At 38.9% G+C, this 21,019-nt stretch overlaps 1 protein-coding gene across 1 annotated transcript in view; it reads right to left on the bottom strand.

The window, feature by feature from the left end:
* Positions 1 to 21,019, bottom strand: part of Wls (Wnt ligand secretion mediator) — a 106,108-nt gene that overhangs the window by 50,826 nt on the left and 34,263 nt on the right. The window contains exon 2 of the mRNA XM_052730502.1: positions 19,107 to 19,379. Within this exon, the coding sequence (XP_052586462.1) occupies positions 19,107 to 19,379 (273 nt within the window). The remainder of the gene's footprint in view (positions 1 to 19,106; positions 19,380 to 21,019) is intronic.

Raw genomic sequence — 21,019 nt, 5'->3', positions numbered from 1 at the left:
CTCCACAGGCTTAGATGTTTGAATAATTGGTCACAGTTAGTGGAGTTGTTTGGATAGATTTAGGAGGTATAGGCTTGCTGAAAGAAGTATGTCACACAGGCTTTGAGGTTTAAAAGCCACATGCTATTCTCAGTTTTCTCTCTCTACTCCATGCTTGTGGTTCAAGATGTGAGCTCTCAGCTCCTGTTCTAGCTGTCATGACTGCTTGTTGTTGCCATGCTTCCCTGCTTTGATAGACTCTGATCCCCATGGAACCATAAGCCCAAAAGATTCTTCCTTCTGTAAGTTGCCTTTGCCATTTTTTTTTAACCACAAGCTATAAAATAAGTAATGAATATAGTTCCAATTACACACTAAAGAAAAAAAAAAGAAAGAAAAGAAAAGAAAAAAAAAGAAACGTATTTAAGTGCTCCTAATAGCTACATAAGAGGCAGACCTGGATTTAGGCACATAGGATGCTGGTTAGAGAGCTATATGAAAAAAAAAAATCACAGCACAGCGCAAAGAACAGTATGCTTGTTCTCTGGGTCAGGAAAAAGGGTCACTCCTGAGTAAAGTGATTATTTCCCCCTCTCTTTTCTGGATAATAATATGGGAATAATGTATTAATGTTCTGCTAGAAAGTGCCAGTGGGGTTAAAGGAAAAAAGAAAATGTAATTCCAGAAGCTACAAACCAACAACTTCTTTGACCTAGTGCTGATCTAAGGTTTTGTGTTTAAACAAAGCAATAAAATGGGTCTGCATGGTGGCTTTCTAGCCCACAGAAATAAGACAATAGATAAGACTTCTAAGAGATTTTAGAGAAGAAAAATTGCACAGCATTCTTTTGGGTAGATCAAGACCTGACACTCTATTCAACCTAGCTTTCTAAACCTAGAGGGAAATCACATGATGAGACAAAACATTCTCATTGCCACTGAGGGGGGGAACAATATATTCCTCTGAAAGTTAAATGCTAGAGGTACCGTCCAAATGAATTTCTTTTTCCTCAACTAAATATTTCTAAGCATCTACTGGTTCCATAAACAGCAATGAGGATAAAAGTGCATAAGGCAAAATCATTGCCCTCAAATTGTTGGGAAAAATCAGGCACTGACGTAGAAGCAAACCTATGTATATAAGTAGCGCAAAGTGTTTCTTGGCACTGGGTTAAGCAATGGAGCACAGAACATGTGACTTTCAGAATCAGCTCATCCAAAGTAGTATCTATCTACTAATCATAGGACAACAGTTCAAGAAGCAATGGAGAAGAAGCAACCACGGATAAAGGAAACTGCGCATCTAAAAATCCATATACGCATAAAGAAGCATTGAATGGTCAGAGAAACTAATTCAATATGGTGGGAATGGAAGAGCAACTAGAAGGAATAGAGGACTGAACAGCAAGAAGAGTCTGATAACTAAGGATCCAAGCTACAGTGAATACCATGGTATTCTGCTTAGAAAGATTTTGAAGCAGTCCAGGCAGTGGTGGAGCATAACTTCAATCCCAGCACTTGGGAGGCTATGAGTTCAATGCCAGCTGGGTCTACAGAGTGAGTTCTAGTACAGCCAAGGCTACACAGAGAAACCCTGTCTTGAAAAATAAATGAAAAAAAAAAAAAAGAAAGAAAAGAAAAGAAAAAAAAGAAACGTATTTAAGTGCTCCTAATAGCTACATAAGAGGCAGACCTGGATTTAGGCACATAGGATGCTGGTTAGAGAGCTATATGAAAAAAAAAATCACAGCACATTGTATTTCATAACCCTCAAGTTTGTTTAATGTAATTAGATGCCACAAAAAATATCAAAAGAATAATTTGTAAGGAATTTGAAATCAATGATAGTCCTTTTCTTTCTCCCCCTGCCCCATAACAAAGCTAGAGAAAACAGAACTATCTAAGCTGGCAAGTGTTAAAACATTGAAAACAAATGTGGTCACACCTATTCCTATATGACCATAATCAGCATTCATGCCAAGTGAAAACAAACCTGATAACTGAGGAATGGAAAGACACAGTGGTTACCATTGCTTTCTCCCTAGGACAACACATATAGTGTACAGAGCACTCAGAATAGCTGATGTGGTGGTTGTTAAACACTCTCTCTCTCTCTCTCTCTCTCTCTCTCTCTCTCTCTCTCTCTCTCTCTCTCCCTGCAATTAGAGAAGAGAGCTTTATTCACACTGAATCTAAAAATAGACAATGGCAGTGTTCACAGACTGACAGCTGCATTCTCATACTGTAACCAAGAAAGGAAAGAGATGGCTAATTTAACTCAACAATTTCCAAAACAAACAGTGCAAAAGGAGCCCAGGATAAAGAAAAAAACATGAAGGTCAGCTGTTCAAAGGCTGCAAGAACAGCAGGGTAGCTGCATAGCAATTCATTAGGCCGTCCCAAATTCCGATTTGACCAGTGAAGTATTTTATCAGATCTGTCCACAGAACTTCAGGATAAAGCTCTAGTAGATACAGTTGCTATAGGGATCAAGGAAAGACCAGTCAGAAGGGTTGAGGCTTTCCCATCTGACTTTTTCTTACAGCAACTGAACAGTCAAAACTAAAGAACTACTTGAGATTTTCTCTATAAATGCAGGTCACCTCCCACCCCCACCCCACGGTATCTAAATTACACATTGTATTCTAACTACCCTGAGGCATTTAAAAAAACAAGAAACAAAACAAAACAACAAAAAGAGGTCATTGTAAGGGAGAGAAACCAGGTGTCTAGAAGGATTGAATCAGTTCATTCCCTCTCATCAGTCATAAAAATGTGTTCAGTTTTCTTCCTCAGGCACCCTGCCCAGGGAGAGGATTATGGCTGAGCTTCAAAAGAAACAAGGGGATGACTGTGGGCGGGGAGCAGCTTCTCCACAGCTCTCCCACAGATCTGTTCTGGCTCTCAGAGCCCCCACTAGCCAGCTAAATGTCAGCTCACTGCACCCCAGCATTCTCTCACCATACTGCCTCCATCGCCCCGGTGACTAAGCTGTTTCAACAGCTGTGTTATTGCTGGAGCCATGCCAGTGTTACTCACACAGAGTATTTGCTTTGTCCTGTGAATGTGGAAAATTATCGCACTAAGGATTCAGAATTCTCTTTGCAGATAAGGCGATCCTCTCTTGACCAGCCAGCCACATATTCCCTAAGCTGAGCTCTGAGGGAAATAGGACAATATTCTGCTGCTACCAAGGTTTCCTGGAGATAGACAGATTCATAACATTGCAAAGAAAGTGGAAGAGACATGTGCCTGTTTGAATGAGAGAAAAGAACAAAACATGAATGTGACCAGTGGTGGAGCCCCAAAGATGTCAGTTACTGCTTCCTAAATAAAAGCCACCAAGAATGTTAAGTAGACCTGCCTTTCTGCTCTGCTCCCCAGGAATGCTTCTTCCTTGTCTTTCTTGCCTTGCTGGTGATGTCAGCATCCCTTTATCTGCATGTGTGACTGAGTCTTCCTGAGTACTCCTTCTAGAGCCCTGTGCTTCTCTCCCTTCCCATTGTTCATAATAATTTGTGCTCATATCACTTCTGAAGCAAGTGGAGTCTGGTGGGTACCTTGCTCATCTTCTTGACCACTCCACATACCCAGCTTCTTGTGCACTCCAGGGCAGGGAAGGTAAATGCTGCATTACTCATTGTTTCATAAATCAACTCCAACTCCCTTATGTGGAGGATAATAGGAAAAAGAGAAGATAACTCCTATAGGCAAAAACAATATCTATTTATAGTGTATGCTGATTCTCCTTTCATCACCCTTATTAGCCAGCTCTCCTTCCTAAGTTCTTCTTATAAATGACAGTAAGGCACAATTTCTAATATTGAATTGATGTCAGAAATGTGTTTTCTTATAAAGGTAGTAAAGTGTTTGAAAAAGAAAGGAAACAATAATTCTTTAAAACTGATATTCTTTTAGTTTTTACTACATGTAAATTATGTAAACATTTTTATCCATACAGAAACCAGACAGATAGAATAACCCATTCATAATCACAAAGTGAAGAAAATGAGTCCTATTATGGTGAAAAGGACACACACTATACACCTAATTTTGCCAGACTCCAAAGAGCATGTATGTCACTGAGTTGTACATTAGGGAAATTAGGAAACTTGTTCCTTATACTAGGAAGGCCTCTATCCACAGTCCGACTCGTTAAGTCATTTTACATATGGTATTCTCTCAATAAATTATGACTTTGGCTCATATGATTACTGAAGTATTTTATTGTTCTAATAGTTCATGAATGAAGAAATCTAAAACATTATCAGCTCTTTAACTTCCTTCTACATTTAAGGAACTGGGGTGAAAACAAGTAACTATAAAGCCATTCCTGTCTTCAGGGCATTTACAATTTCAATGGAGTGATAAGGGATAAAAACCAGAATCTGAATTCAATTAATATTGAATAACAGTTACAAATACAAAACACCAGAGCCTCAGATTTGTGGCCATATGTGAAAACAAAACACCACTGTCATAATCATAAAAGGAAAAAATAGATTTCACACATACTCCTCGTGCTGTATCTTTACAGATGACAACTGAGCATAGAGGAAATAAAGTTCATGCAAAAAAGCCACTGACTAGAAGTGATCTCTGTTCCACAGAAAAGCTTTGTTTCTTGTCTGCTCCACAGACAAGATTTGGAAAGGAAAATTTAGACCAGAAAATTTAGCTTTTCTTTCCAACTCACCTTTTCTTCATCCCCTTGAATGGGGGATACAGATGAGAGCAGGCAGCTAGGAGGAAAATGATATGGCTGGAGGTTCCTGACCCTCAGCCTCCTACCAACAGAGGAGCCTGAGAGGTAGCATTTAATTGTGTAAAAACCAGCCTGTCTCTCCTCTTATCTTTATCCTCTGTGATGAAAACCCACAATTACTGGCATCCTCTGGAATCTGAGTCACTCGGCCAGTAGTAACAGTGATGGCTGTGTCTGTAGCTTAAAAGCAAAGGGAGTGGGGTTTCACTTGCCTCTGAAGCCAGCACAGTGTGAAGCTAGCCTAGCTCAGCTTGGTGACTTCTCCTATTAGAAAGTTCACAGGTAGCCTCCTGTCAGGAGGACCACCAAGTGAGAGATCCAGACAGCAAAGAAGAAATGCAGTCTCCAGCTACTGTCTAATTAAAGGACAAGCAGGTCTCTAATTCTGAATCTACATTTCAGTTCCACATTACATATGTAATTTTAAATTTTTTTCCATAAGGATTAAACTCCCAGTTTCTTAGTCAAATAGGTAATTTTGGTAATTCACTGAAAAGCTCTGCCATCTTTCAGGAGTTTGTCTTTCATCTCCAATGCAGACATGTTCCTATAGCCTTATAGATGGGGTACTGTTTTTTGCAGTGTGGTATTCATTATTTATTTATTTATTTTATGGGCTTTTTTTTTTTTTGCCGTGGGTGTCGGGTCCCCTGGAACTGGAGTCACATACAGCTGTGAGCTGCCATATGGGTTCTGGGAATTGAACCCAGGTCCTTTGGAAGAGAGGTCACTGCTCTTATCCACTGAGCCATTTCTCCCTCCCCTAAGGAAGTTTTTTATTTGTTTTTTCCCTAAGGGGGGTTAGTTTTTCAAGACAAGGTTTCTCTGTGTAACAGCCCTGGCTGTACTAGAACTGACTCTGTAGACCAGGCTGGTCTCTAACTCACAGAGAGATCTGCCTGCCTCTGCATCATAAATGCTGGGTGGAATTAAAGGCATGTGCCACCACTACACAGCTGAGTGTGCTAATTTTTAAATATTTTATTAATTCTTTGAGAATATTATACAATGTATGTTGATCATACTTCCCCCAATTCTCCCATATCTACCCTTTCACCATCAATTCCATACTCACCCAACTTTAAGTATTCTCCCTCCTCCCTCACCTTGAGTCCAGTATGTGTTGCCCAACTTCTTTTGGGATGGGACCTGCCTTACCAGAGGTTATGTCATTAAAGAAAGATGACACTGTGTGTGTGTGTGTGTGTGTGTAGATATAGATGCATCCCTCCACTCTCCATCCCTCCAATCCCCCCACATACACACATACGCCCCACCCCCAGCAGTGATCAAGTGTCAATAGCTCCTCAATTAGTAGTGGAATTTTGTGCTTATCTCCCCCACTCCATGCTGCAATGTCTGTCTTGAGCTTGTGTAAAATAGCTGTGAGTTCCTATGTCAACTGCCCTGTTGAATTCTTGAAGTCATCCTTGGCCGTTGGCTTTTACAATCTTTCTGTTCCTTCTTCCATGAAGTTCCCTGAGTCTTCAGGGGAGATTTATGGTATGTACATCTCATTTAGGGCTGAGCATTCCACAGTCTTTTATTCACTCCATGTTGACCCACTAGGGGTCTCTATACTATTACCTACTTAAAAAAAGAAGCTTCTCTGAAGAGGGTTTAGAGATGTACTGCTCTATAGAAATAGCAATATGTCATTAGGAGTTATTATAGCACTTCATGGTAGAAAAATATGGGTCATAGTTCTGACTTCTTCACCTGCAAATCAGGTGACTTTGGAAAAAAATTTAATTCCGCAACTTTATTTAGTAGACCTTTAAACCTTGGTCTCTAGTAATGACTTCACAGTGAAGAGCAGAGATTTAACCCTGAACATCAAGGTTGAACATATATAAGAGATTCATAGGAAATATTTTTTCCCTCAAACTCAGTTCCTTTGAGTTTTTACCTTCATCCAGAAATGTTTCCATTGCTAATTCATACCCTGTTATTCCCATTATAGTTTTCTGTTCCTAGAGGTTGTCTCTCACACACTCCTTCTCCCACTGGAATTACTACTATTTCAAAACACCAGAATTTACATGTTAATATGTCTACAGTCAAATATAACCATCTCATATACTTTCATCCTAAGGATGCTGAGAGTTCCCCATGCTTCATATTGTACAGTGTGCTCCAAAGACCTAGACTTAGCTGATGACCAACACACAGTATGGTACTCAAGGTATACACATACTTAAATTTGAAGTTCCCATCTTGAGATTTATAAACCTCTGACTTCTACGCATAAGTTTCAAGGCTAGAATTGAAATATGAAAACCAAGTGTGTGAATAGGCCCAAGTATGTTTACCTCCCAAGTCCTTGAGTTGTGTTAGTTATAAATGTTCTAAGACAAGGAAGACCTATAGCCAGCATGCACACTTGGTCCTACCATGTGTGTTTCTGGGCTTTCAAGTTCTTCTCAGGTATCAAATGCCTCTCAATTCAAGTTCAAGACAATAACTATACTTTTGGGTTTTTGTTTGGTTTGGTTGGTTTTTGTTTGTTGTTTTTTTGTATTTTTGTTTTTTCAGAACAAGGTCTCACTATGCAGCTCTGCCTGTCCTGGAACTCCCTATCTAGACCAGGCTAGCCCTGAACTCAGAGATCCATCTGCCTCTGCCTCTCAAGTACTAGGATTAATGGCATGTGCCACTACATCCACACGACTGCATGCTTCATTGAGCATTTAAGCATGATAAAAGTTCTACATGAATTATAATAGTTTGATTCTAATGGTTCTATAGAAGCAGTACTATTATCTTTATTGTATAGTAAAGACATGAGAGGTTTTAAGACTTACTTGACAAAAGTCAAATAAGAGGTTTAAACACTCAAGCCTGAAAATATTAAACCCAGCACTGAAGCAATCCCTCAAGTATTTCTACTTTATTGATCTATGGTGCTGATTACGCCATAGTTGTGTATAGACAAAAAGATGAACACAGTCACTTGGTAATAAGAATTGAGTCTTATAATATAAATACACAAGGGCAGTTAGAGTTTTTGAAATTATTAATGAAGGGTAAGAACATCTTTTTCCTTAAACTCTAAGCAAAATGTCAGCACAAGAAATGTTAATAAATAATGCCTTAGTGAGTGAGTGAATGAATGAAGTTGGGACAGTGGCTTCAAAATCTAGACTGTTAAAGCTCTACCATCATATTATAGAAACACTGGGACTGTTTATATACTAACCTAAAATCTGTTTCCTGTGTTGGTTATACACACACACACACACACACACACACACACACACACACACACACACACAAACACAAACACAAACACACACACATATGTCTCTAGTATAAGACCCTATTTGCCTATCCCAGGACTACCAATGAACACAAGATAATATGACAAACTTAAAATACAACAAGTCACTCATTTCAACACTAAGATTACCTAACAAAGATACATCTACCCCTACTGAACAGTATTTTTGAACTTGCTTACTTTTGAAAATCTCTAAAACCACTTATTTACAAACCCAAAGATATATTCATATGATTTTCATGAATCAAAAAAAAAACATTGAATAAATCATGGATTCTCAGATCACAAAGTTATATAGCAGATAGGACCTTATGGATTACCTAGTATAATTGCCCATAGGTAGCCACACTACAGCACTATCAATAAACTCATTGGGAGGATCAAGGATCAAGGCCTTGGAGTCTTAGCATCATATACATTTATAAGTCTCTATTTCTCCACTGTTTATGTTCAAATAAATCATGTAATATCTCTTATCTTTGGTTTCCTCATTCTGCTAGAGAGAGTTATTAATATGATTGAAAGAAATAAAAGCAAACTCTTAATTACAGATAATTTGGTTGCAAGTAACAGGATTTCATCTATACTAACTATATCTATACCTATCCATATATCTATATATCTATATAGATATTCTCTGGTAGCCATATAGCCTATAATAAACACATATAATAAATATATGCTTTACAGCCTATAATACATATATGTATTATCTTATATGTATTTATTATATCTGTATGTATTATACTATACTAGCTTAAGCATAAACCTAGGAGGATGTAAGAATATATTAGGAAAATAAAGGGCTCACAAGCTGAAAACACAGGAATCAGGAGGAGAAGAATGTTGAGAGTAAAACTATTCTTATAACCTATCATAAATACACCAGAGATCTACACTCTCTTCTCCATCTGCTTCTCTTTCTCTGCCAGCCAAGTTTGTTTTCTTCATGGTCACGTGGCTAATGTTGCCTCTATAGATGACCCTTAGGACTATCTAGATTAAATGATCATGAAGGGAAGCCTAAAACTACTGGTTCCAAATTTCTTTCAAGATTCATTACTCATGAATCAAGGCCACTTCCTTAATTTGGTCATCTGTAGCTAATCATTTGACAAACTAGTCAATCATTTGGAGTAGTGGAAACTCAGAGAGGAGATTTAAACAAGTCCTGAAATGGAAGAGTATGAAACTACAAAGACTGTCATCAGGAACTCTGGCACAAAAACATCCCATAAATAAAACAGTACCCATCTAGGCATGTAGATCATACCTGTAATCACAAAACTCAGCAGTCTCAGGCCAGAGAGATTTCTGGGAGGTCAAGGGTAACATGGGTTTCAGAGTTTCTGCCCAGTCTGGGTTAGAGGAAGACGCTGTCTCAAGCTCTCCCCACCAAAAAGTCAGTAAAAGAAGATAAGACCATTGGGCAATTATTTAAATAAGCAAACTAAACCAAACAATTTTAAAAATAGAAAATTATTCCTTTAAAGAATTACTAAAAACTCACTCCAAACTAGATACACAGAGCTTGATAGAAGAAAAAGTGGGGAGGAACCTTGAACTCATTGATTGGCACAGAAGACTTTCTGAACAGAACACTATTAGCACAGGCACTAAGATCAACAATTAATAAATCGGACTTCATAAGAATGAAAAGCTTCTGTGGGCAAAGAGCACTGTCAATTGGACAAAGCAGTAGTCTACAGAGTGGGAAAGAATTTTTACCAAATCCACATCTGATAGAGGACTAATATGCAAAATATATAAAGAACTCATGAAACTAGATACCAACAAACCAATTAAAAAAAATGAGATTCTCAACAGAGGAATCTCAAAAAGACTTAAAAGTTCAACATCCTCAGCCATTTGCAAAACGCAAATTAAAACTACTTTGAGATTCAATCTTACACCCGTCAGAATGGCTAAGGTCAATAATACAAGTGACAGTTCATTCTGGCAAGAATGTGGAATAGGAGGAACACTTATTGCTGGTGGGAGTGCAAAACTAGTGCAGCCACTATGGAAATCAGTGTGGCAGTTCCTCAGAATCATGAGAATCAATCTACCTCAAGGATCCAGCTATCACACTCTTGACCATATACCTAAAGGACACTTCACCCTACCACAAGGACACTTGCTCAACAATGTCCACTGCTGTTGTATTCACAAAATCCAGCAACTAGAAACAATCTAGATTTCCCTTAAATGTGGTGCATTTATACAATGAAGTGTTACTTAGCTATCAAAAATAATACCATGAAAACTTCAGGCAAATGAATTGAGGGGCATTCAAGAGGTAGTATGGAAACCTAGTGCAGTGGAAACTTCCTAAAATATATGAAGGCAATCCTAATGAAATTGCCAAATAATGAAGAAGAATGAGTCCCAACTGGCCATCTGTTGTCACCAAATGAAGCTTCTAGTACCCTGACTGGGTTACATCCAATTGATTGTTGGATAAAGTAGTCCCATGGAAATACCCAAATAACCCACAAACTGCCATCAAGACCCCATTGATGAAGACAACATCCACACAACTCACTGAACATGGAAAGGTAGAGCTGGTTCCTATACAGAAATGTCACCTCTATGTTTTAGTGTCTTTGGTATGAAAAGATACTCTGCATGCTACCAAAAGAGATATGTATACAACAACACAGCCAGAAAAACTTTGATCTGTACAATGCTGTCTTGCCTGCAAAATATGCTAGGGTGATGGTGGCACAAAGCACAAAGCTTATGGGAATAACCAATGTCTGATTTGACTTAACTCCCACTCCATGTAATGCTTTTGGATAGTTTGAGTTTATTTATTTATTTTGCCTCTCTAATGCTTTTATTTTATTTCTCCCTAAACTTCTCTAACAAATGTACAATCCTTTCTTAAAATGTTAGATGATTTTTGTAGTACGAATCTTAAAGGGTCTTATTAATAAAAACAAACCCAGGGCCTGGTATTGGAGTGAATGCTGGAAGATCAGAGAAGCAGAACAAGCGACAGCTTCCTCACCTCGCCTGTTTCCTCAGACTGGAAACCTCTGTGTCCTCATCCAGAATGAATCTCAGCTGAACGGTTGCTCAAAAGCCTAAAAGCTTAACCAACCTAGTTCCTGGTTTTCACACCTTATATACCTTTCTGCTTTCTGCCCTCACTTCTTGGGATTAAAGGCTCACTTCTTGGGATTAAAGGCATGAGTCACCAAGCCTGGCTGTTTCCAGTGTGGCTTTAAACTCATAGAGGTCCGGAAGGATCTCTGCCTCCCAAGTGATAGGATTAAAGGCGTGTGCGCCACCATTTTCTGGCCTCTATATCTAGTGGCTGTTCTGTTCTCTGACCCCACATAAGTTTATTAGGGTACACAATATTTTGGGGAACACAATACCACCACAGATTTTCTCTTAGAACAGTCAGTCATCTTACACAAGAATTGTGTGATGGTTAACCTTGGTTGTCAAGTTGACTGTATCTTTAATCAACTAAAACTTAAGTTTCTGGGCACTCGTGTGAGGAATTTTCTCAATCAGATTATTTGAAGAATGAAGACCTACCCTAAATCTGGACCTAGTGGCAGTGGCAGTTCAGAGAAAAGGACATAGCTTTTTGCCTGCTTTCCCTCACTTTTGCTGGCAAGTCCATCTATCTTGTTGCTGCAGCATTCCTTCACCAATATTAGAACCAACTTCTTTGGAATTCCAACATAGACTGAAGAACAACAGGTCTCTAAGAATCCTCTAGGTCTTCAGTACTAGATTGGGATTGCTAAAACATCCAACCTCTTAGACTAAACAACTACTGGATTCTTGGCCTCTCCAATGAGAGCCAGCCATTGATAGACTACCTGTAGCATATTCTGTAAGCTAACCTAATAAATTCCCTTTAAGTATTATACACACACACACACACACACATATATATATATATGTATACACACGTGTGTGTATGTGTGAATATATACATGTATATAAGTATTAAAGTATATATGTTTAAGTATTTAAATATATTTAAGTATTATATATAATAAAGGGGATTTATTAGATTACCTATATTATATATATGTATATGTGTATATATTCTATTAGTTCTGCTCCTTTGGAGAACTCTGACTAATACAGTAATAATATTCCAATTTTCTCAATAAATGTGTTCATATGCTCCCCCAAGATGCAAAAAATCCAACACCAAGCATGAGAAACCCCTTTTGAGTTATTGGTTAGGATTGTACAAAAGACTCTCAAAATATTTTATGCTATTGTTGTTGCCCTTAGTTGACTCCCTGAGGTGGAATATAAGTTTTTATTGCTGAAGACCCTATGCATTTCAGACACAGGACCTAAAGGACCTGAGGTGGATATGACTTGAAAGCCTCCTCCCTAAGGATTAGCTTTCATGGTAAGAGAAAGTGCCATGCAAGCTTCCGAATGGGGGAAGCAACCAACAGTTTTACTCAAGCAAGACATTAACCAAAACAATGAGCAGCATAGCATGATAACTCTAACGGTACAATAGTGGCATGCATGCATTAGTGATAAACAATAGCTCTCTAATTAGGCTTAAGACCTGTTCAACAACAGGGAAAATATACCTAGTACTAGACTACTACATTGGGCTTGTGAGGTCACAAATCTATAAGGATAACCTACAACTTCCACTTCATTAAACCAGCAGAATTCCTAACTACATTCTAAATGTTTATTTCTATACCCATAAGTAAGTTTAGTTCTTACTCTTTCTCTTAGGGTTTTATTGCTGTGAAGAGACACCATGATCACAGCAACTCTAGTAAAGAAAAACATTTCATTGAGGCTGACTAACAGAGGTTTAGTCCATTATCATCATGGCAAGGAGCATGGCAGCATGCAGGCAGACATGGTGCTGGAGAAGGAGCTTAGAGTTCTACATCTTGATCCAGAGGCAGCAGTAGAAAGACTGAAACATAATTCTTCCAATAAGGCCACACCTAATAATACCACTCTCTCTATGGACCAAGCATTCAAACACATGAGTCTATGGGAGCCATACCTATTCAAACCACCACATTTCACTTCCTGACCCCCATAGGCTTACAGCCATAGCATAATGAAAAATGAATTTAGAGTCTCAACAATGTTTAAAAGTCCAAAGTTGAAGGTCTCTTCTGAGATTCATGCAATCTCTTAACTATCCTACAAAATTAAAATAAAAAAAGATCACATTTTATACACAGAATATACATTATAATTCCAAAGGGTAGGGAAGGGAGCACAGTGAGGAAATACTGGACCAAAGCAAGACCCGAAACCAGCTGGCCAAACACTAAACTCTGCATCTCCATGTCTGACGTCAAAACACTCTTCTCTTTTCCAACTCCATTCAGCTTTGACTGCAACACACTTCTTTCTCTTGAGCTAGTTCCACTCCCTATTAGCAGCTTTCCTTGGTAGGTATTCTACAACTAACCATCTCCAACTTCTTGGGGTCTACAAGGCAATCCAGGCTTCACCTTCACAGCTTTATGCAGTAGCCTCTCTAGTCCTCCATTTAGGGACACCACTAACACATGCCTGGCCTCGGTGGCTCTTCTTAGTTCTGGAGGGAGATTCCATAACCCCTTTCTTCTATCCTTGACTCTACAGTCAGAACCACATGACCAAAGCTGCCAAGTTCTGCTGCTTGCTGGAGCTGGAACATGGTCCCCTCATTCAATTATATATCTTCACTGACTTTCTGTTTTCAAATGGTTTCCTTCATTGCCTATGCTTGGCTGTCCTGAAACTCAATCTATAGACCAGGCTGACCTCAAACTCAGAGACCCACCAGCCTCTGCCTTCTGAGCACTGGGATTAAAGGTATGCACCACCACATTTGGACCTAAGCTGTTCTTTAATTCCTTTTTACAAGTTGGAAGTTTAGCTGTGTGGGGTCTTGCTCTGAGGATACTACTCACTTTCTTCCATTTCTTAATCTGTTTATCTTCTTTAACACAGGACTTAGCTCTATTCCACTTCCTGGTGCCCCTTTTTTTCCCCTCAATCTGTACAGTTTGTATTTTTCTTTCTTAGCTTGCTACTTTTTGTTACAGATCTTCATTAGAATGACCACAAATAACTACACAATACAGTCTATACTAGGCTGTTTTGAGATTTCCTCTGCCCACAGAATTAACCCAAATTTCTTCATTTTAGCCTCAAGGGCCAAAAGCAGCCACTCTTCACCAAAATATCACAAGAATGATCTCTAGCACATATATTAATATTCTTCTCCTTTGAAACCTCTTGAGCCAGGCCCCCACAGTTCAAATCATTCTTAGCACAAGAATATTACAAAAAAACCACAACTGATCAAAATGTAGAGAACAAGATATCACATGGTTCCAAGTCCCAACTGATACATCTACAACACAATTGTAAAAGATGGGACAGAAAGATTGAAAGACCCAGAAGAACAGGATTTTGTTGTGAAATTCTTTCTCCTAGTAATGTCAAAGAGGCTATACTCATGAAGTATCACCAACATGGCTGCTTAAATGAAATCTGAACAATGAGGGCACCAATGAACACACTAACATAATAGAGGGGAAGTCATGGGGTCTCAATGCTAGACAAAGAACTATAGGCAACTGGGTAATGCTGAGACTGGGAGAAATGATCTTCCCTAGGGATGAGCCCTTCAATTGGCTATCCAATACCAAGTGATCAGCCTGAGATCTTACATATGCAGGTAACTTTATACAGGCTGAGTCAACTGCATTTATGTATTTACTTAACAACCTTTTATAAATTGAATGGAATGAAATTTAGGAATATATTATCAACTTCACATAAACTTACCAGAAGCTGTAATTTATTTTATTAAATAACTTTAATGCCAAAAATGAAACCAATTATAGGCCAGGCATTTTACACAACACAAAAGTCAGAGTATCAAAATGATCCAGGTTTTCCCACAACCCGATAAACAGATCCATGCTCTAAAAACCTAAGTATTGCACCAAACAATAGCTGCTATGGCAACAAGCTGTTATTCTTAGCAATGCATCACCTTTTCAGTCAGCTGTAAACATCTCGGCCATAATTTACTCATGCAAACAATATTTAAGTAGCTGTAACCAGAATTAGTGTCACTGGCTATTGAAATGTTTCTTGAATAACAAAAGTGTTGTCTTGGAGTAGAAAAGGGGCAAGCACCTCCATCAGTTGTTTGATATCCTTTTTTGTAGTAGAATGATCTGATCCAAGAGACATTTTTATCCATAGCTTCCTTACACACAAAGCTAAAGTTTAACAAATATAAACACAATCACAATCAGGGAGCTGATCTACCAAGGAGACATAGAAAATAATTCAGTTGTGCTAGGTTGTCAAAGTAGACATTGCTCAGCCAATAATGGAGTTTAGAGAATATAAACTGCATTTACAAAGGAAATAAGAAAACATCTAGGAAGGCTCTAGGGCTATGTAACAACTGGAATGTCTAAGCTGAAGAATGAAAAATAATGAAAAATGCATTTAGTCCAACTTCAAAGGTCCCCATAGTCTATCACAGTCTCAACAATGTTTAAAAGTCCAAAGTTGAAAGTCTCTTCTGAGATTCATGCAATCTCTTAACTATCCTACAAAATTAAAATAATTTTTTTTGCATTTTCTCACATCTATGGGAGAAAGTGAGAATTATAAAAGAAGAGGGGATGGGACTTAAGGTATGGTTCAGTGGTAGACCATGTGTCCAGTATCCATGAGGCCCAGGGCTCTATCACTATCACTTAAAAAGAAAAAAAAAAAAAAAGGAACATCAGCATGAGCAAATGTGTTAACAGAAGTAATCTCTGGACATGTTCACAGAGCATGAGATTGTTTGAGAATGCAGAAATATATGCATGTCAACTATAAGAAATAAGGCTATATTCTGCGGTGGTGGTGCATACCTTTAATCCCAGCACTCAGAAGGCATAGGCAGGTGGAACTCAGTGAGCTCAAGACCAGCCTGGGCTACAGAGCTAATTCCAGGACAGCCAAGGCTACACAAAGAAATCCTGTCTTGAAAAAACAAGCAAAAACAAACAAGGGAAAGAAAGAAGGAAAGAAGAAAGGAAGGAATGAAGGAAGGAAGAATGGATGGAAGGAAGCCAGCAAGCTGCAAAAAAGCTTTGGAACACAATGGAGAGAACTCTGAATTGTCAAGCCTTATTTGTAGGTCATCAAAGATGTTTTACACAGGGAAATGACTAAGATTAAATGATAAAATTCTTTTGTAAAAACTTAATTCCACTAGCCAAAAAGTAGAACAAAAAAGAAAATGGTCTGAATTTCAGGAATGACTTTTTTTTTTAAATTTTGAAATAATTGCTTATTCTTCAAAATTATTTGGTTAATTAGATATTTTTATTCAAATTTTGCACATAAAAAAGTGGTTCAGAGAAGTTTTATAAGTTGCTTAACATTGTAGAACTTTCAATAAATGTTATCAGAGGGCAGTCCAATGACTCAGCAGGTAAAAGTACTTGCTGCATGTGATGGTTTGAATGAGAATTGCCAACATAGGCTCATATGTTTGAATGCTTGGTCCCAGTTAGTAGAACTGTTTGGAAAGGATTATGAGGTGTGGCCTTGTTGCACTAGATATAGCTTTGTTGAAGGAGGTATGTCCCTAGAGATGGGCTTTGAGGGTTCAAAATCCCATGCCAGGCCATTGTCTCTCTATTTGCCTGCTGTTGGCAGATCAGGATGGATGTTAGCTTTCAGCTATTGCTCCAGCCCCATGACTATCTGCTTCCTGTCATGATGATCATGGACTAACTTTCTAAAACTGTAAGCAAAACCTCAATTAAATGGTTTTTTTGAGACAGGGTTTCTCTGTGTAGCTCTGGCTATCCTAGAACTCATTCTGTCGACCAGGCTGGCCTTGAACTAAGAGATTCTCTTGCCTCTGCTTCCCAGGTGCTGGGATTTAAGGCTTGTGCCATGACCAACTTAAATGTTTTTTTTTTTTTAAGAGTTGCCTTAGTCATGGTGTGTCTCTTCACAGCAATAGAACAGTAACTAAGACACTACATAAGCCTGATGACAAGAGTTCTAACCCCACAGGGGGAGGGGAGAACTGTCACTTAAACATTGTTCTTAACTATGTTCATAGCAGCATTATTCATAATAGCTAGAATGCTGTGGATATCACTCTGTATGCTGTGAATGTGTTGCTCTGATTGGTTAATAAATAAAGTGCTGATTGGCCAGTAGCCAGGCAGGAAGTATAGGCAGGACAAGCAGAGAAGAGAATTCTGGGAAGAGAAGGCTGAGTCAGGATGCTGCCAGCCACTGCCATGAGAAGCAAGATGTAAAGAAACCGGTAAGCCATGAGCCATGTGGCAAAGTATAGCTTTATAGAAATGGGTTAATTTAAGATGTAAGATCTAGCTATCAAGAAGCCTGAGCCAATAGGACATACAGTTCATAATTATTATAAGCCTCTGTGTGTTCATTTGGGTCTGAGCAGCTTCGGGACTGTAAGAACACAGGAGCCAGGTGGGCACAGGAAACCAATCAGCTACACTAGAACCTGGAAACAACCTAGATGCCCTTCAACTGAAAAATAAAGAAAATGTGGTACATATACACAATGGAGTATTACTCAGCTGTAAGAAACAATGACATCATGAATTTGCAGGCAAATGGATAGAAGTAGAAAATACCATCTGGAGTGAGGTAACCCAGACTCAGAAAGACAAACATGGTATGTACTCACTCATATGTGGATACTAGATGTAAAGCAAAGGATAACCAGACTACAACCCACAGCTCCAGAGAAGCTAGGTAACAAGGAGGACCCTAAGAGGCACAAATGGATCACCCTGGGAAAGGGAAATAGATGAGATCTCCATGAGTAAACTGGTGGGGGGGGCAATAGAGGGGAGGGGATGGGGGATAAGAACATGAGGGAATGGGATGGTCGAGTTGGGGGAGGGATGAAGTGGGAGAGCAATGAAAGAGATATCTTGATAGAGACATTATGGGGTTAAGGAGAAATCTGGTGCTAGGGAAATTCCCAGGAATCCACAAGGATGACCCTAGCTTAGACTACTAGAAATAGTGGAGAGGGTGTCTGAACTGTCCTACCCCAGTAGTCAGATTGGTGAATACCCTAACTGTCATCATAGAGCCTTCATCCAGTAACTGATGGAAGCAGATGCAGAGATAGAAGCCAACCATCAGGCAGAGCTCCGGGAGTTCAGTTGAAGAGAGAGAAGAGAGATTATATGAGCAAGGGTGGGTCAAGATCAGGATGAGGAAATCAATCGAGACAACTGAACCAAGCTCATAGGAACTCACGAACTTTAAACTGACAGCTGCGGAACCTGCATGGGACCAGACTAGGCCCTCTGCATATGGGAGAGAGTTGTGTAGCTTGGTCTGTTTGAGGAGCCCCTGGCATTGAGATCAGGAGAGTTCTTGAGCTGGCCTTCTGGAACCCATTACCCATGGTGGGGTGCCTTGCTCAGCTTTGATGCAGGGGAGAGGGTCTTGGTCCTGCCTCAACTTAATGCACATGGCTTTGCTCTTACTTTTTTGGAGGAGAAGATGGAGGGTGGGCTATTGGGAGAAGCTGGAGGGCAAGAGGGAGAAGGGATGGGAGGGGGAATCTGTGCTTGATATGTACAATGAGTGGAAATTTTTCTTAAAAAAAAAAACACCTAAAAAAAATTGTTCTCTAACCTCCACACAAGCACCTTTGCACGCATGCATGCATGTACACACAAGTTTTTAATTCAGAAATTTAAATCTATCTCATGAGTATTCTCAGGCCCATTCTCATAAGCATTCTATATACTAACTTATCATTTGGGCATAAACATGAACACAGGAGACAATGAAATGGATCAACAGGTTTGACTGTGGGCAACCTCACCAGAACCTAAGTGATCTATATGTAAAATGAAGTAATACAGATATTTGCCTTAAGGGATTTTTAAAGATTAAATGAGTTAATTCAGATGAAGGGCTCAGAAAATGCACAGGAGGCAACATACAGCTAATAACTGAGTTGCCATCATCATTCACACTCCTAGAAAGGAAATATCCACAGGTGACTAAAACAGTTGGCGTACTTACTGATTTGGTTGTTCAGCTTGAAAGCAATGTCTAGCTGCAGAATAAACAGCATAAACTGGAACCATGGGCTCATCTCCATAGAAGGGAGGGGAATGTGCACAGAAAACACAATGTCATTGGCTTCAATTTCCCTTGGAATTGCTTCCTCGATGTCTCGGATCTTGTCACACTTGTTGGGTCCCCAAGGCACCAGCCATCTTGTCTTATGGTGGTTCTTACGGACATCCACACATTTTATTGACATGTAGGGCACTGCTGTTGTGGGTGCTGGAGCTGAAAAGATAATGTTTTCCTGTTTAGAAAAGAATACACTGAAGTAGTCACTTCTAGATAATACTCTTCAATTGTGCCTTCCTTCCAGTTGTACACTGCCATCTACAGCTGGGGAACACTTGCTCTCTGAAATCCTCCAAATCCAAGTGAGGACCCTCCTGTCATCTGCAGAGGGTCACAAAAGTATCTCCATAAGCCTTCCTATTATATTTCCAGTTAGTTACAGTACACACTTGTAAGCAATCTAATTCAGTTACAGCCTCCATTCAAATCTTTGTCACAAAATTCCAATGTGCCCCAAGAGCTGGGGACTAAGTGAGGTGCACTGCAGAGACCAGTCTCTGAACTCAGATGCCAGGTCTGAGACTTGGTTGACAACCTTAGTTAGTTGCATCTGTGCTAGCTTCAGGACCCTCATCTAAGAAATAAGTTGGCTGTCTTCTAAGGTTTCTTTTAGCTGGATGATTCCTAACCACTGCCTTTGATGTACAACTATGCTGACCTAGAACCCCACTTAGCTTGGTACTTATCTGAAGATGGATATTTAAAGATTGATACTTCTAAAACAAACTAAAATATTACCCATGTTTATCAAGAGAGAAAATAACATTTGAAATACATAATATGGGAGCACCGTTTTGTTACAAAATGATTAATATGACTGTAATAGTAAAATTGCAAAATATAGTTTGAAGTTTAAAACTTTTGCCTAAAATCTCCCTAGAGGAAAGTAACTACTGTTACAAAATCATTAAAACATTATTATTCTGCCGGGCGGTGGTGGAGCGCGCCTTTAATCCCAGCACTCGGGAGGCAGAGCCAGGCAGATCTCTGTGAGTTCGAGGCCAGCCTGGGCTACCAAGTGAGTTCCAGGAAAGGCGCAAAGCTACACAGAGAAACCCTGTCTTGAAAAACCAAAAAAAAAAAAAAAAAAAAAAAAAAAATTATTATTCTTTACTTAATATGTAATATATTAATATCTTAATATCTATATTAGTGGTAAATGTGTTTTTAGAAAGACTAGCAAATAACAAGTAAAAATGCTAGAAACTTCTGCACTCAAGAAGTATAACTGAAAGCCCTTGAGTACTGGGTGTTGACTCCATCAGCATGGTATCTCTATGGATTCATGCTATGGGAATTTTTTTTCTCAAAACTCAAAACCATATAACCACAAATACTTTGTATACATAATTTATCTAAAGTCATCTTGTCTAGCATATTATTAGAAATGAGTCAATCAAACATTGGTTATTTTGGTCAGCTAAACAGTTTCCTGATGTTAGAAAGACTAAATGACACATTTAATTGGACCCATTTTAATGTGGTTGGAAACTAGACAGTGAGGCAAAAGTCATAAATTCCACTTAAGTAACATAGTCAAACTGACTATTTGTTGCAAAAAATACTTACATTTCAAAACCTCTCATCTCCCAAAATGAACCTAATCTTTTTCATTTATTTTATTCAGTTTGAAAAACAAGTATTTTACTCCTCAGACAAAAATAAAAATAACTAGCCAAGTTCTTCAGCTGAGCTCCAAAACCACATTCCACATGGAACAACAGAGCACTGGACACCAGACAGTACAGAGACTGCGTTTCCAGCGGCTTGTGTGGGAGACTGTGTAGTCACCAACC

The sequence above is a fragment of the Peromyscus californicus genome, unplaced genomic scaffold (genome assembly GCF_007827085.1).
Source record: "Peromyscus californicus insignis strain IS unplaced genomic scaffold, ASM782708v3 Scaffold_9__1_contigs__length_137607984, whole genome shotgun sequence".
In the NCBI taxonomy this organism is placed as follows: domain Eukaryota; kingdom Metazoa; phylum Chordata; class Mammalia; order Rodentia; family Cricetidae; genus Peromyscus; species Peromyscus californicus.
Note: the sequence above shows the minus strand (reverse complement) of the source record. Positions and strands in the feature narration are given on the sequence as shown.